Consider the following 13,601-nt stretch of genomic DNA (forward strand, 5'->3'; position numbering starts at 1 on the left):
TTGTTTACCTCTCTCAAACTATCAAAGTGTTTTCTCTGGAGGAAACTCTCTTCTAATGGTAGGAAAATGCACAAGAAGGTTTGTAAAGTTCTCAGGGCAATGTGCAGAAATATACAACTGGCCATTTTACCTGATAGTGATTTGGTAGCAAGGGCAATTTCTGAACTTCCACCAATAGTTTTGCATGACTCTCCTTTGGGACCTCCGCTAAAAGTTTTTTTGTTTTATTTATGTATTTCCTTGTAATCCCTGCCAAGTTCTGGGGGTTCCTAAAAAATTTGCTCAAGAGTTCAGAATAACTATATTTTATATGTCCTAACCAGCCACCTCCAAGAATATTCAAGGTAATACAGGATGTAAATATATATATGAGGAAATCTTAGTTCTATTTTTGTTTTTAAGATTATTACAATTTAATGTTTCCTTACCTGCACTTCCCCAAAAGCCAAATCTTCAGGAGATCTGGGCTCTGAATCCCAGGGGTTAGGAGGATTCAGTTCTAGAAACAAAAGTCCATTTTCTTCATTCTTTTCCACAACTAGAACCAAAGGGGAACAAATCTGGATTAACAACAATAACAAAATGACTTTTAAAAAGCATCACTGAAATGGAAATGCATGGCTCAGGTACACAGAGTACAAAAATCAAAGGAAAATAAAAACAAAAGGCAATGCTCATTTGGGTCAAGCAATGTCTACTGAGATGAAGGTTGAAGACCATCACCCATTCATTTCTTTTTTTTTTTTTTTAATTTAAAATTTATTGTAATGGGGTCTGCACAAAAGGAGGGGGTGAAGGGTGGGGAACATGCAGGGGACACAGGAACACGATGACATGGCCAGGGCCACAGCTTCTGTCGTGGGGGAGAGGGATGAAAAGAAAAGGCCAGGGCTGGAGCTGGGGTGGAAGAGGGAAGGGGGAGACACTGTGGCTGCATTCCCCCCACCCCCAGGAAGCACCTCTAGTCCCTGGATCCCCCCATTTACCCTGGCCCCCTCAGATTCCATCTCTTGCCCTACCTCCGGCCCTAGTGGCTCCTTCTTTTGCTCCCCTTGACTTGTTTTCCCCTGACAGATTCTCAAGCAGGATGATGTTTAGGGCCTGACCCCAAACAACCCCACCTTATGAAGGTACAAACTGTGCCTTCCCTGCTTCTGCCCCTTCTCAAATCTCACCTTTCCCCCTCTCTGGGACAGAATCTTTGATTTCCCTCCTTCCTCTCCTCCCTCCTCCTGGAAAAAAACAAAAAGCACCAACTCCCCAGGGAGGGGCAGTAGACAGTAGGGTGGGCACTGGAAGGAGGACAGCAAGAAGGACCATCAAGGGAGAAGGCTCACAAATCCCTGGAAGGGCCGGGCAGGGGGTTACAGAGAGGAGAGGGGGTGAGGGCAGGGGCCGCTCCTGTCCTCTGCCACCCCTGCCCACCGTCCAGGGGCTTCAACACGACTGACGGGCCAGGTGTGCATATGGGGTCAGGTCTGATAGGGAGAAGTGAGGAGCAGGAGAAACAAATCGTTAAAACCTAGCAAATTCCCCTAAGAAAACATTTCTTCCTCCTTTCCTTCTGGAGGCTCCTTGGTTGGCGCGGCAAGTTGTGAGGAGTTGGTGGGAAGAGGAGATGGTACCGAGGGACTTTCCTCCATTCTCCCGTCTCCCCCGCACCAACTTGGAGCTCACCAGGGCTGGAAGGGAAGTGGCTGAGAGCTCACATGCACCCCCTCGGCGCCCGAAAGGGAGCCACAGCTCTGGGAGGGGCTGCCGCCACCATTGGACAGGCCTCACCTGTACCTGGTGGGTGCGGGGGTCCCCCTCAGCTGGTGGGCTGTGGCCGGGGAGGCGTCTCCGGGACAGGGGCATCGCCCCCCCCGATGGGTCCGCATGTGGCCGGCCAGCTGGGCAGGGTCTCGCAGTGCACGCTGCACCGCTTGCACAGGATGAGGTCAGCCCGTATGCTGCCGTGGTGAAGCCTTTGTTGCAGAGCTCACGGACGTGGTGAGGGCCCTGGCTACGCACCTTCATGTGGTCCGAAATATAAGCCGAGCTCAACATCTTGCCACACACATGACACGGCGCCTTCTCTTCGTGTCGTACTGTGCAGACCCGCACTCGATCCTTGAACTTCGTAGCAAAAGCTGCCTCGCAGTTCTCACATCCGAAGGGCCGGTCTGTTGAGTGCACTCGTCTGCCGTGACTGTTGAGGTGATCCCGCCGGGGGAAGCTCTTGCCACAGTGGGAGCAGCTGTAGGGCTCGTGCACTGCGCCGTCGTGTGAGCACACGCGGTAGCTCCTGCGGTCCTTCTGTCGGTTCCGGGGGTAGACGTCGCGGAAGGCCTCGCCGCACACCTCGCAGGCGTGGTTCTTGTGGATGCGCTTTCCACGGCACCCACGGCACCCGCGGCCACTGCAGCCGCTCGGCCGCCGGCTCTGCTCAGCTGGGGCACGTTCAGGAGGCTCAGGGGCACCGTGGTGGGCATCTTCATAGCACCCGAGGGGACCCGGCCGGCTTTGGCTCCCGTGTGGATGGCGTCGTGCCTCCGGAGGCTGTAGCCGTTCTTGAACTCCTTGGCGCACAGGGCGCAGAGGTAGGGCCCCTTGCTCTATGCTGCTTCTCCAAGGCAGATGCGACTGGGGCCACAGCGACCGTCGCGGTTGGGGCAACGACGGCGCTGGCCGCAGCTGCAGCGATGGTGGCGGCAGAGACAGGGGGCGCGGCCTCGGCGGCGGGCGCCGACACCGGCAGGGGTGGCGGAGGGGGCGCCGGGGGCTGCTTCAGAACTGCTGGGTCCACAGTGGAGGCGGCGGCCAGGGACGGGGGCGCAGCAGCAACGGCGGCGGCCGCGGCGGACTCCTGGGCGGCGGCGAGAACCGGGAGCAAGTCACCCTGGAGGCGCTCGGCCGCCGGGGCCTGGGGCGTGGGTGGGGGCGCCGGCGCGGCCTGGAATGGACTCTGGGCGCAGCCCTGGGAGGCAAAGAAGCCGGGCTGGAGCTCAGCCCCGACCTGCGGGGGGTTCTGGGCGTGACCCTGAGGTGGCAGGAAGGAGTTCGAGAGGCCGCCCGCCACCCCCGGCAGTCCAGGCCCAGCACGGGGAAGGGGGCGCAGCACCGTACAAGGGAACACGGGGAACATGGCCTCCGCCACGGCGGGGCTCAGCGGGGGCCGGGGGCGCGGGCTGCGCCGAATGCATTGCCGGCGGGCCGCCCTGCCGCCCTCGCAAGCCGGCGGGCTGGAGGGAGGCAGGGAAGGAGGGCGCCTGACGGGCCGTGGAGCGCGGCGGTGATGGCGGTGGCGACGCCCCCTGGATGGGGGCGGGAGGCCCCGCGGGGCCGGGGGCCGGGGGCCGGGGGCGCAGGCGGCGGCGGTTGGAGCCTGGCCGGGCGGGTGGGGGGAGCGAGGGAACAGCCTCCGCCCCAGCTGCGCAGCTCACCCAGCCGGTGCCTCGGGGAGGGTGCCCCATTCATTTCTTTCTTCATATTACACTTAAGGAACTCATGAGATCGCAAGTGTGTCAGGGACACAGCCACGCACCAACAGCTTCATTACCATCAAATGAATGATTGCTAGAGATGAGTTCAAGATGCTAGGGGAGTGTCCAGGAAGGAGTACCTAGTTTGGTTCTAAGAGTCAAAGCCGATTTCAAGTAGGAGGTAATGCTCCAGCTAGACTTGAAAGATGAGGTATCTGGGCCCAACAAAAGAAATATGATGATGTGAAGCAAACAGGATGAGACAACAGCATGTGTAAAGGCATAGAGGCACGAGAGAGCTTGATATGCACAAAGTGACTGCTCATTTATGACCGAGGAAAATGGTGTTTGAGCCAGGCCAGGATAGACAGGTAGGTCAGAGAAGGTCATGAAGGACCCTAGATTCCCTGCTAAGGAGGAGTTTGGATTTTATCTTGTGGCAATGAGGGGTCAATGAAGAATTTTAAGCAATTGTAGCAGACGTGCTGGTGGCTTGCACAAAATCTATTTTCTCCTTCTTCTTTACTATTAGCATCTAATTTTTTTTTTTTAAGGAGTGGTGATACACCTATCTAAAGATCATGATTTCCCAGACCCCCTAGCAATTATGAGTGGCCATAGCTCTACGTACAGTTTATATAGTTCTGCCCAGTGAGATGTGAGCGGAAGTGTACTAGTGGGACTTCCAGGAACACATTTATTTTCCTGACAAAGAGGGACAAACTCAACGGATCTGGACTGTTCACCCTTCATCTTCCCCCCCGCCCCTTGTGTGAAACTTGGTTGCCATGCTTGGAGGAGCAGGAGCCATCTTGAGACCCTGAGGAAAAAAGTCAGATACTAAGGATGACAGAATGGGAAGGCAGAAGGAACTTGGCTCCTTGATTAACCAAAGCCATAATGCCCAAGACTGCCTGCTTTCCAACTTCTTGTGATGTAAGAAAACCTCAGATATGATTGGGCCACTCTTATTTGCGTTTTCTATTACAATGGCAGAAAGCAATACCTAAATGCTATAGCAAGGGAGTATTAAAATCAGAACTTAATTTTAGGAAGACCACTGTGAGACACATGGAGAGGATCAATTGGAGGGAGGTGGGACCACATTTGAGAGCCCTCCCCATTGTTTTGGGAGGCCATCAGCAAACCACTGATGGACATGCACTCAGGAGAAAGATGGCCTGTTTGGAGCCCTCACTCTCCTACTTAATAGCTTAATAGCTGGATGACCTTGGACAACTTACTTGACTTCTCCATTCTTCACTGTTTTTATCTATAACCCTAGCCACCTCCAGGACAGTCATCCTAATAAATGCCAGCAATTTTACTAACTGCTCAATGAAAGCAAATGAGGTCCTAGACCAAAGCAGTCCCTGTGGAAATGGCATCATTGCCCTGCCCTCAAAGCCAAGCATTTTCCTACTTTCTTCAAAGCATATAAAAAAAATATTTTGCCTACACTTTCCAAATGAATAATTATACTCACTTTAAGACAACTGCTAATGGAAGAAACTGAGGTAAAAATTACCCCTAAAATGAAAAATGGTGCATTTTTTAATATTCCCTAATAGTTGAAAACAAAAATATATATATATGCTGTCAAATTTCAATTTTCAAGGTCAACTTGAGGGACTGTAAGAAAGAAGAGTTGAAAACTTAAAGAATTACCTCCCCTAAAGTCCGTTTTGCTCTCTCGCTGCCCTAGCTTCACCCTCGTGGCTACATATTCTCCCTCTCTGCCCCTGACAACACTGATAACACATTTAGACGATCTCCTTGGAAAGCTCTCCTCAGTATCAGCACTGCCCACTACCTGGCTTCATCTGGGACTCAGCTGTCATATTATCAGACAGGGCCTTCTGACCACTCCATCTCAAAGAGCACTCTCCAGCCCTCTACCCTCATTTTTTTCTTCCCAGCCCTATTGTCACTGGACGTATTGTATATTGTTTGCTTATGGTCTGTCTCCCCTATAAGACTATGAGCTCTGTGAGAGCTGGCTTCGTGGTTTGTTTGATGCTCTGTCAGTAGTGTGCCAAGAACGTTGCCTGACTCACAATTGGCATTTGTTAAATATCTGTTGAGTTAATTGATTAATTAATGGTCATCATTCCATGTCTCCCAAGACTCTCTTGGGGTGCACAGCCCCCTCTCCCAACCCAGGCACTGCTCCTGCCCAGACTGGGCACCTCAAGTTGGGAAATTTAGATATAAGATTATCTCAACAAAAGCCCCAAATAAAGTATATTACTTTTTCATTTTTAAAAGAGCATTTTCAAAGCTAGAAACATGATCGCACCAGATAACTTCAGTTGGTCCCTACAAACCCCCTCTTCTCTACCTGTCTCCACCCTTGTCCACCCACTGTCTCCTTCAGGAGGTTGACTTAGCTGGACCACATCAAAGGGCTCCCACACTCTCCTCCTTTTAGGTGAGTTTGGCTATTGGGAAGCTCCAGGGTGAGATGGTAAGAGAACTCAGTGAGGTTGGGTCGCTTATACCTCTGCCTCTTTCCCTGTAATGTCACCTTGAACTAGTTATGCTCTGGGCATGGACAGAGGTCACTGCTCATCTCATAGAAGCCAATTCTTTATGACTCTCTCTTCTTCCAGATTCTGGAAACTGCTCCCCCCTCATCCCTTTGGGCCTAAAGACAGATAATTTGGTTGTTATCAACTCCAGGTTACTCCACCTTCCCTGTGATTCTCCCACATCCACACCTTATAAAATATCCTTTGATGAAAACACGCTCTACAAATTATCCCAATTTGAGGGTGCCATCTTTTTTCCTTTTGTGAATGTAGCTAATACAATAATTAAGAATCGCTATCCTGAAACCCCAAATTCAGAAGAGTGATTACCTCTGGGGGATGAGGGGGTATGTAATATGATCAAGGAAAGGTATTTAAAGATCTTCTGCTGTTAATGTTTTATGTCTTAAGCTGAGCACTGGGCACATGGCTGTTCACTCTGTTATTTTTATACCTTTTAAATATTGCTTAAGAATTTAATAGAAGCATATTAATTAATATTTTTCCTAGTATTGGTTATCAACTTATTTAATAGTAAAACACAATTGGCTTTCTTAATAAAATCAGGAACACACAAAGGATGCTTAATAGCACTATTCTTATTAAACTATGTCCTTGAAAATGCAAGTGATATAATAAAGATACATCTTATTATTATTTCCAGGCTATATGATTGCCAGAAAACAGTGTCATGAAATAGAAAGAATGCTGGATTTGTAAACATCTGGGTTGGGATTATGACTGGGCTGCCTGTTATCAGCATCCTGGGCTGCAGTTTCCTGATCTGTAAAATAGGATTATGATACATACTTTGCAGAGTTGTTGTAGGGATTAAATTATATAATAAATCCTATAGTGTCTAGCACTATGCCTGGCACAGAGAAGGGATTTAAAAAATAATATAATTATTATGGCAATTATTTTACCTTCAAAGAATGAAGAGTTAAAAAGAAAGTTCAGTATTGGACAAACAAAATTATATACTAGCAAATACCATTTTGAAAATACAAGGCATTACGGAAGACTCTCAGAAAACTGCATTGATATCCACTCTTAAGGATTTTCCTTCTTTAGCATTGTTCTTTCTCAAGAAAAACAGAAAAAAATAAGAGTCTGTAACTCTTAACTATTATTTCAAAGCAAACACCATAAAAGTTTTTATGCCCCTCGCACAAAGATAATGCATTTATGCATGGAAGAAAAGCATAACATCTGCCAACTCCCTGCCTCTATAAAGCAGGAGAATGTGTTATCCTTATTTTGACTGCACAAACTGATGCAATCTAGGTTATTTGGGTTATAACTTAATATTTATCCAGAAGAACAAACAAATGGAATTCATTAAAATCTTTTTATAAGGAAGAATAATGAAGAAGAATTAGAGCAAAAACATTTTAGAAAACTGTAATAATTAAATCATTGATTATTGGCATAAGGACGGTCAAGGAGAGGATCCTAATTAAGTAACAGTTTAATATTCTAAGAGTGGGATCATAGATTGGTGGAAAAGGAAGGGCTACCTAACAACGGTGCTGTGCAACTGTTTAGCTAAGTATTCCAGTTGATTAAAGACACAAAGAAAAGCAACCAAGTGGTTAAAAAGTATGAAAAAATAGAATATCAAAGGGAGGACTTCTAAGTTTAATAACAATGGAAACAATTCCAGTGGAAAATCTGAATAGATACAAATGTAAAATGAAAAAGTTCTACCACCAAAGAAAATTGGCAAACATGTTTGGAAAATATTAGCAACATATTTGAGAAACAAGTGTAATTTAAAGCAACAATGCTCTTTTTGACTCAAACGAGGAAAGTCTGAAAAAGTAAGAATGCCCTGAGCTGGTAAGGCATGAAGAGAAAAGGCAGGCTTATTAACTAGTTAGAGGGAACAAAAACTGGTTCATTCTAAAAAATGGATTGTAATGCAATACATATTAAAGAATGAATGAATGAATAATGGACTCATTCATTCATTTAGTACCTCAAGTAAAGACGACTGTGCTCATCATATTTTTCAGTTCATGACACATGATATTCGGTCCAGGCAAAGCTACTTACTTACTTAACTTACTTATTCCCTTTATCTCTGTTTCCCACTCTTATTTCCCCTTCCTCCCCTACAGGCTACAATTTGAATGGTCATGCAAAATATGTATTATATTGTATATGTGCATCTTTAGTTTATATAAACGGTATTGGGTCTCCAGTCTGTTTCTTACTCTTTTTCACTCAATACCCTGTTTTTAAGATTCATTCATGTTACCACATGTACATCTAGTCCATTTCCTCTAACTGCAGTTTAGTATTCCCTGGTTCACTGCATTTTACTGATTCACTCTCCCAGTGGTGGACCCATAGACTCTGCCACAACAAGGTTTCTTTGGTATACAAACAGGAATGGGAGTGATGGGTCATGGCGTATTCATAACCCTCCCCTGACTAGTCACTGTCGGGTTCCTCTCTAGCGTGGCTGTACCAGCCACATTCCCACCACAGGCATGACTATTTCTATACCCTTATATCTCTGACAACATTCCCCGGCACCTTCGTTTCTTTCTATCAGTCAAAAAGACATAGAGTAACACCTCATTGCTTTACTTTGCAGTTTTCTGATAATTAACGAGTTTGAGCATATCTTCATGTGCTTATTGACCTTTGCGGATTCTTCTGTAAAATGCTAGTTCATATCCTTTCTGCATTTTTATATTGGGTTTCCTATCTTTTTCTTGTCAATTTGCATTACTTCCTCCTATATGCTAGATAATATTCCCTTGTTGGTTGCCAATATTGCAGAATAGTCACCCAAACTGTCATAGGTCTTTTAACTTTGTCCATGGTGTCCTCCAATTAGCAGAAATCTTTAGTGCTGATGAAATCACATTCACCAGGGTTTTGTGTGTGTGTGTGTGTGTGTGTGTGTGTGTGTGTGTGTGTTGGTGGGGGGGTTATCCTTTGAGCTGTACTTCTGAAGTGTTGTTTGAAGAGTCAGGGAGTGCCACCAATTTCTAGGTCACAAAGATATTCTACATTTCTTCTGTTACTTTTACAGTCTGACCTTTTTCATTTAGGCTATTAGTCCATGTGAAGCCCATCTTTATGTTACAATGTATGAGGTGTTAAATATGGGTAAAAGCATTAATTAGTCATACCCTGTTGCCAGTAATTCACCTATCTTACAGAAAAAACTCCAAAAACAGAGAAGTTCTTAAGCAGAAAGATCACAGTTTTGGTTTTGATGGCAAAAAAAAAAAAAAAAAAATCTGTGAACAGCCTAAATTCCAACAACAGAGAAATGGCTAAATAAATTATTTAAGTTAATATTTAATGTAAGCATACTTTAAAATTATGTATGTATAGAATCTGACATAATATGACTAATATAATAAATTAACAAGACAAAAAAAGGATGCAAAAATAATATATAGAATAATTATAATTATTTGTAAAAGTATGCTTAAAAAGATGACTGGAAGTTGGAACAACTAGATAGAAAATCAACAAGGAAATAGAAGACTCAAACAACACCATAAACCAACCAGACCCAAAAGACATAGACTGAACACTCCACCCAACAATAGAATACACATTCTTCTCAAGTACATGCAGAATATTCTCCACAAACCAGTACAAACCATACATTAGGCCATAAAATAAAGTAAAAAGGATCAAGTCATATAAAGTATGTTCTCTGACCACAATGAAATGAAATTAGATACCAATAAGAGAAGAAAGTTGGAAAATTCACAAATATGTAGAAATCAGACAACATACTTCTAAATACAAATGGTTTAAGGAGGAAGATCACAAGAAAAATGAGAAAATACTTTGTGATAAGGAAAAATGAAAACATAATATTCTGAAACTTATGGAATGCAGCTAAAACAGTGCAGTGCATAAAAGGAACACACCTATAATAAAAAAGATCTCAAGTAAAAAACCGAACCTTCCACCTTATGAAATTAGAAAAAGAAGAGCAAACTAAACCCAAAGCAAACAAAAGGAAGGAAATATTTAAAAAATTAGAGCTAAAATAAATGGAATTGAGACTAGAAAAACAAGAGAAAATCAATGAAAACAAAAGTTTGTTCTTTGAAAAGATTAACAGAATTTCCAATCCTTTAGCTAGACTAACCAAGAAAAAAGAGAAAAGGTTCAAATTACTAAAATCAGGAATGAAAAGGGGGACATTACTATCAATCTTACAGAAATAAAAAAGAACATAAGGAAATATAATAAATATTATATATCAACAAATTGATAACCCAGATGAAGTGCAGAAATTCCTAGGAAGAAACAAACTAACAAAATTGACTCAAGAAGAAATAGAATATCTGAGAAGACCCATAACAAATAAAGAGATTCAATTAGTAAACAAAAAACTTCACAAACATTAGCCCAAGCCCAGATGGCTTCACTGGTGAATTTGACCGAATGTCTAAAGAAGAATCAATACCAAACTTCACAAATTCTTCCAATAAACAGAAGAGGAGGGAACACTTTCTAACTCATTTTATGAGGGCAGTATTACTACCCTGATCCCAAAATCAGACAAAGACATCACACACAAAAAACTACAGACCAATATTCCTTATGAATATAGACATAAAAATCCTTAACCAAATATTAGCAAATACAATTTGGCAATATAAAAAATAATTATGACCATGACCAAGTGGGGTTTATGCCAGCCTGGTTCAATACAGGAAAAGCCATAGCGACAGAAAGTAGATTAGTGGTTGGCCAGGGGCTGAGGGAAGAGGGGAATGGGACTGACTGCTAATAGTTACAAGGTTTCTTTTGGGGATGATGAGAATGTCCTGGAATTAGATAGTGGTGGTAATGGCACAACATGTGAAAATACTAAAAACCATTGAGTTGCACACTCTAAAAAGGTGAATTTTATGGTACATGAATTATATCTCAGTTAAGAGAAGGAGGAGGAGAAGGCTGGGGAGAGGAAGGAAGGGGACCTCGGTGACGACTGATAAAAAAAAGATACCAAAACAGGTGTTGTCTTGAGGTGATGGGAGTGCAAGTGAGCGTCTTCTTCCTTCTACTTTCCTGACTTTTACCTTTTTAATGATGACCATATATTGTTATTTATAATAATAATAAAATCAAATAATCTCAGTTCCTACGAGATCAAGCCATCCTTCTCTTTCTCGGGATGCGGTAGGAAATCACTACAGTGTAGGTAGCACTGGACTGAAAAGTGGGCTCTGTTAACAAAACTTTCCACTGTCACAGCATTTCCTCACTGGAGCAAAGGCTAAAAACTTCAGTGGGTCTTGTTATTTCCAGCCCTCCACTGACCCTGCTGCCACCTCTAGCCCTGACCTTCACCTGCCATAGCAGCAAACATCAGCCCTCTGCATCAGTTCCCAGCCTCGATCTATTTTCCAATTGATCCAATTTTCTGCTGGGTGGGAAATCCCTTCCTCCTGCTCCTAAGGTCCCAGTTACAGGGGTGATGTGCAGATTATTTGAGACATACATATACAAATAAAACATTATGCTCTGTGTACCAAGTTCTGAGAATTTAACAGCTGTTCACTTTGAAAATTCTTTCAACAACGCAATAAGATAGTTACTACCAATATTATATCCTAGTGAGGAAGCTAAAGAACAAAGAGATTGACTAACTTGCCCCAAGTCATTTAATTGTGTGTTTGAGCATCCGGATCTGAACCCAGGCTGTCCTGCGCCGTTCACTCTCAACCACTTTGCTATAATGTCTCGCTATAGGTCTTGTCCAAAAGACTTAGAGGTTTTACAAAGGTCCCTAAGCAGATTCCTGGGTTACATACTCATAAAGTTGATAGTCTATTGTCCTTTCACTTACACAAACAGTTGGATATGTTCAAACCTTTGCTTCTTACCTGTTTTCTGCCAAATAAATTTAACAGTATTTGTACAGTTACTGCTAACAATGCAGTCTGCAGGTTTCCTAGGCTAGGTCAACAGACATGGAATGAGGCTTACTGGCAAAAGAACCTAGTAACCGAGGCATCCCTTTGAGGGGCAGGGGGAGGATGAACTTGTAGTCAAAGCAATTAGCAACTTTCCCCAGAATAGCATTCTATCTCTTTTGGGGGGTGACCGGAAAAGGACATGCACCTCAGTAAGTGACACCTCTGCTCTGGGAACTGGGAGAATGCCTTTGCAGGTCAGACCCTTCTTTAAAAAGTGATTAGGAGGTGGTCTCACCGAGACACCTGGACAGCACTGGCCCTGATAGCCTATTCCATATACAATAATTTGAGCCTGAAAAAGATGTAGAGGTAGTGTGATCAAAGTTCCCAGACTGGAGGTCCAGCCCAGGAAACCCACTATTCAGCTCCCCTCACAGGTAACCAGTGGTCAGCCTGCCCCCGTCCATAAGTGCTTATGCATACATGTTTTTTCATAATAGGGCCATACTATATGTAATATTTATAATCTGCTTTATTTGTCAAAAATCACTCTTATTATTTTAGTTTCTTCAATAGTATCACTTTTAAGACACAGTGGAATTATTTCTAGTGTTTAAATTGTTTTCAATTTTTCTCTTTTGTAGATAGTATTGCTGTGAATGAACATTCTCATAGCCATATCTTTTGACATATCAGTGATTATTAAGATCTTAGGCATATGGTCTCAGATGTGGAATTGCCGGGTCAAAGGGATGCACCTTCTTCAGTGTGATAGGAAGCTCATTGGAGAGTTTTAAGCAGGGGAATGACATGAATTTATTTGAATTTTTAAAATATCAGTCTGGTACTAACCAGCCTGAAACTAACACAACATTGTAAATCAACTATTCTCCAATATAAAATTAAATTAAATTAACAAAAATAAAATAAAATATCAAGCTGTGTGCTGTAAGCAGGACGGACTGCAGGAAGCAAGCATGGAAGCAGGGAGGCCAGTTGTGCAGACAAAAGGTGACTGTGACTTGCACTTGTTTGGAGACAGTGCAGACAGAGAGAAGTGGATGGATTCTGAAGGTGTTTTGGCACAGGATTTATTAATGGTTTGGATATGGGGGTTTAAGGAAAGAGAAGACTCAGGAGTGACCACCAGGTTTTGTTCAGTTGAGTGGAAGCAGCGTCATTTACCAAGATGAAGAAGGCTGGAGGAGGGACAGGTCTGGGGCTAAGCTGGGCTTGGCCATTAGGAGTTCTGTTTTGGCTGCAGCTTGTAATGCCTATTAGAAACCAATTCATGTGACTTCCCTGGTGGCGCAGTGGTTAAGATTCCGTGCTCCCAATGCAGGGGGCCGGGGTTCGATCCCTGGTCAGGGAACTAGATCCCACATGCATGCTGCAACTAAGAGCTCACATGCCGCAACTAAGGAGCCCACCTACCAGAACTAAGGAGCACACATGCTGCAACTAAGACACAGCGCAACTGAATAAATAAATAAAAATATATATATATAAAAGAAGTCAATTCATGTAGAACTCAATAGTTGGCCCTTCTTTTTTTTTTAAATTTATTTATTTATCTTTGGCTGTGTTGGGTCTTCGTTTCTGTGCGAGGGCTTTCTCTAGTTGTGGCAAGCAGGGGCCACTCTTCATCGTGGTGCGCGGGCCTCTCACTGTCGCGGCCTCTCTTGTTGGGGAGC

The 13,601-nt window shown here is 44.0% G+C and overlaps 1 protein-coding gene and 1 pseudogene across 1 annotated transcript in view; both read right to left on the reverse strand.

Annotated features, from left to right (window-relative positions):
* The window catches only part of LOC133094976 (cytidine monophosphate-N-acetylneuraminic acid hydroxylase), a 272,381-nt gene that overhangs the window by 36,209 nt on the left and 222,571 nt on the right, over positions 1-13,601 (reverse strand). The window contains exon 7 of the mRNA XM_061195773.1: positions 429-538. Within this exon, the coding sequence (XP_061051756.1) occupies positions 429-538 (110 nt within the window). The remainder of the gene's footprint in view (positions 1-428; positions 539-13,601) is intronic.
* Positions 1,674-3,163, reverse strand: LOC133094977 (myc-associated zinc finger protein-like; annotated as a pseudogene).

This window comes from Eubalaena glacialis, chromosome 7 (assembly GCF_028564815.1).
Source record: "Eubalaena glacialis isolate mEubGla1 chromosome 7, mEubGla1.1.hap2.+ XY, whole genome shotgun sequence".
Classification (NCBI taxonomy): Eukaryota; Metazoa; Chordata; class Mammalia; order Artiodactyla; family Balaenidae; genus Eubalaena; species Eubalaena glacialis.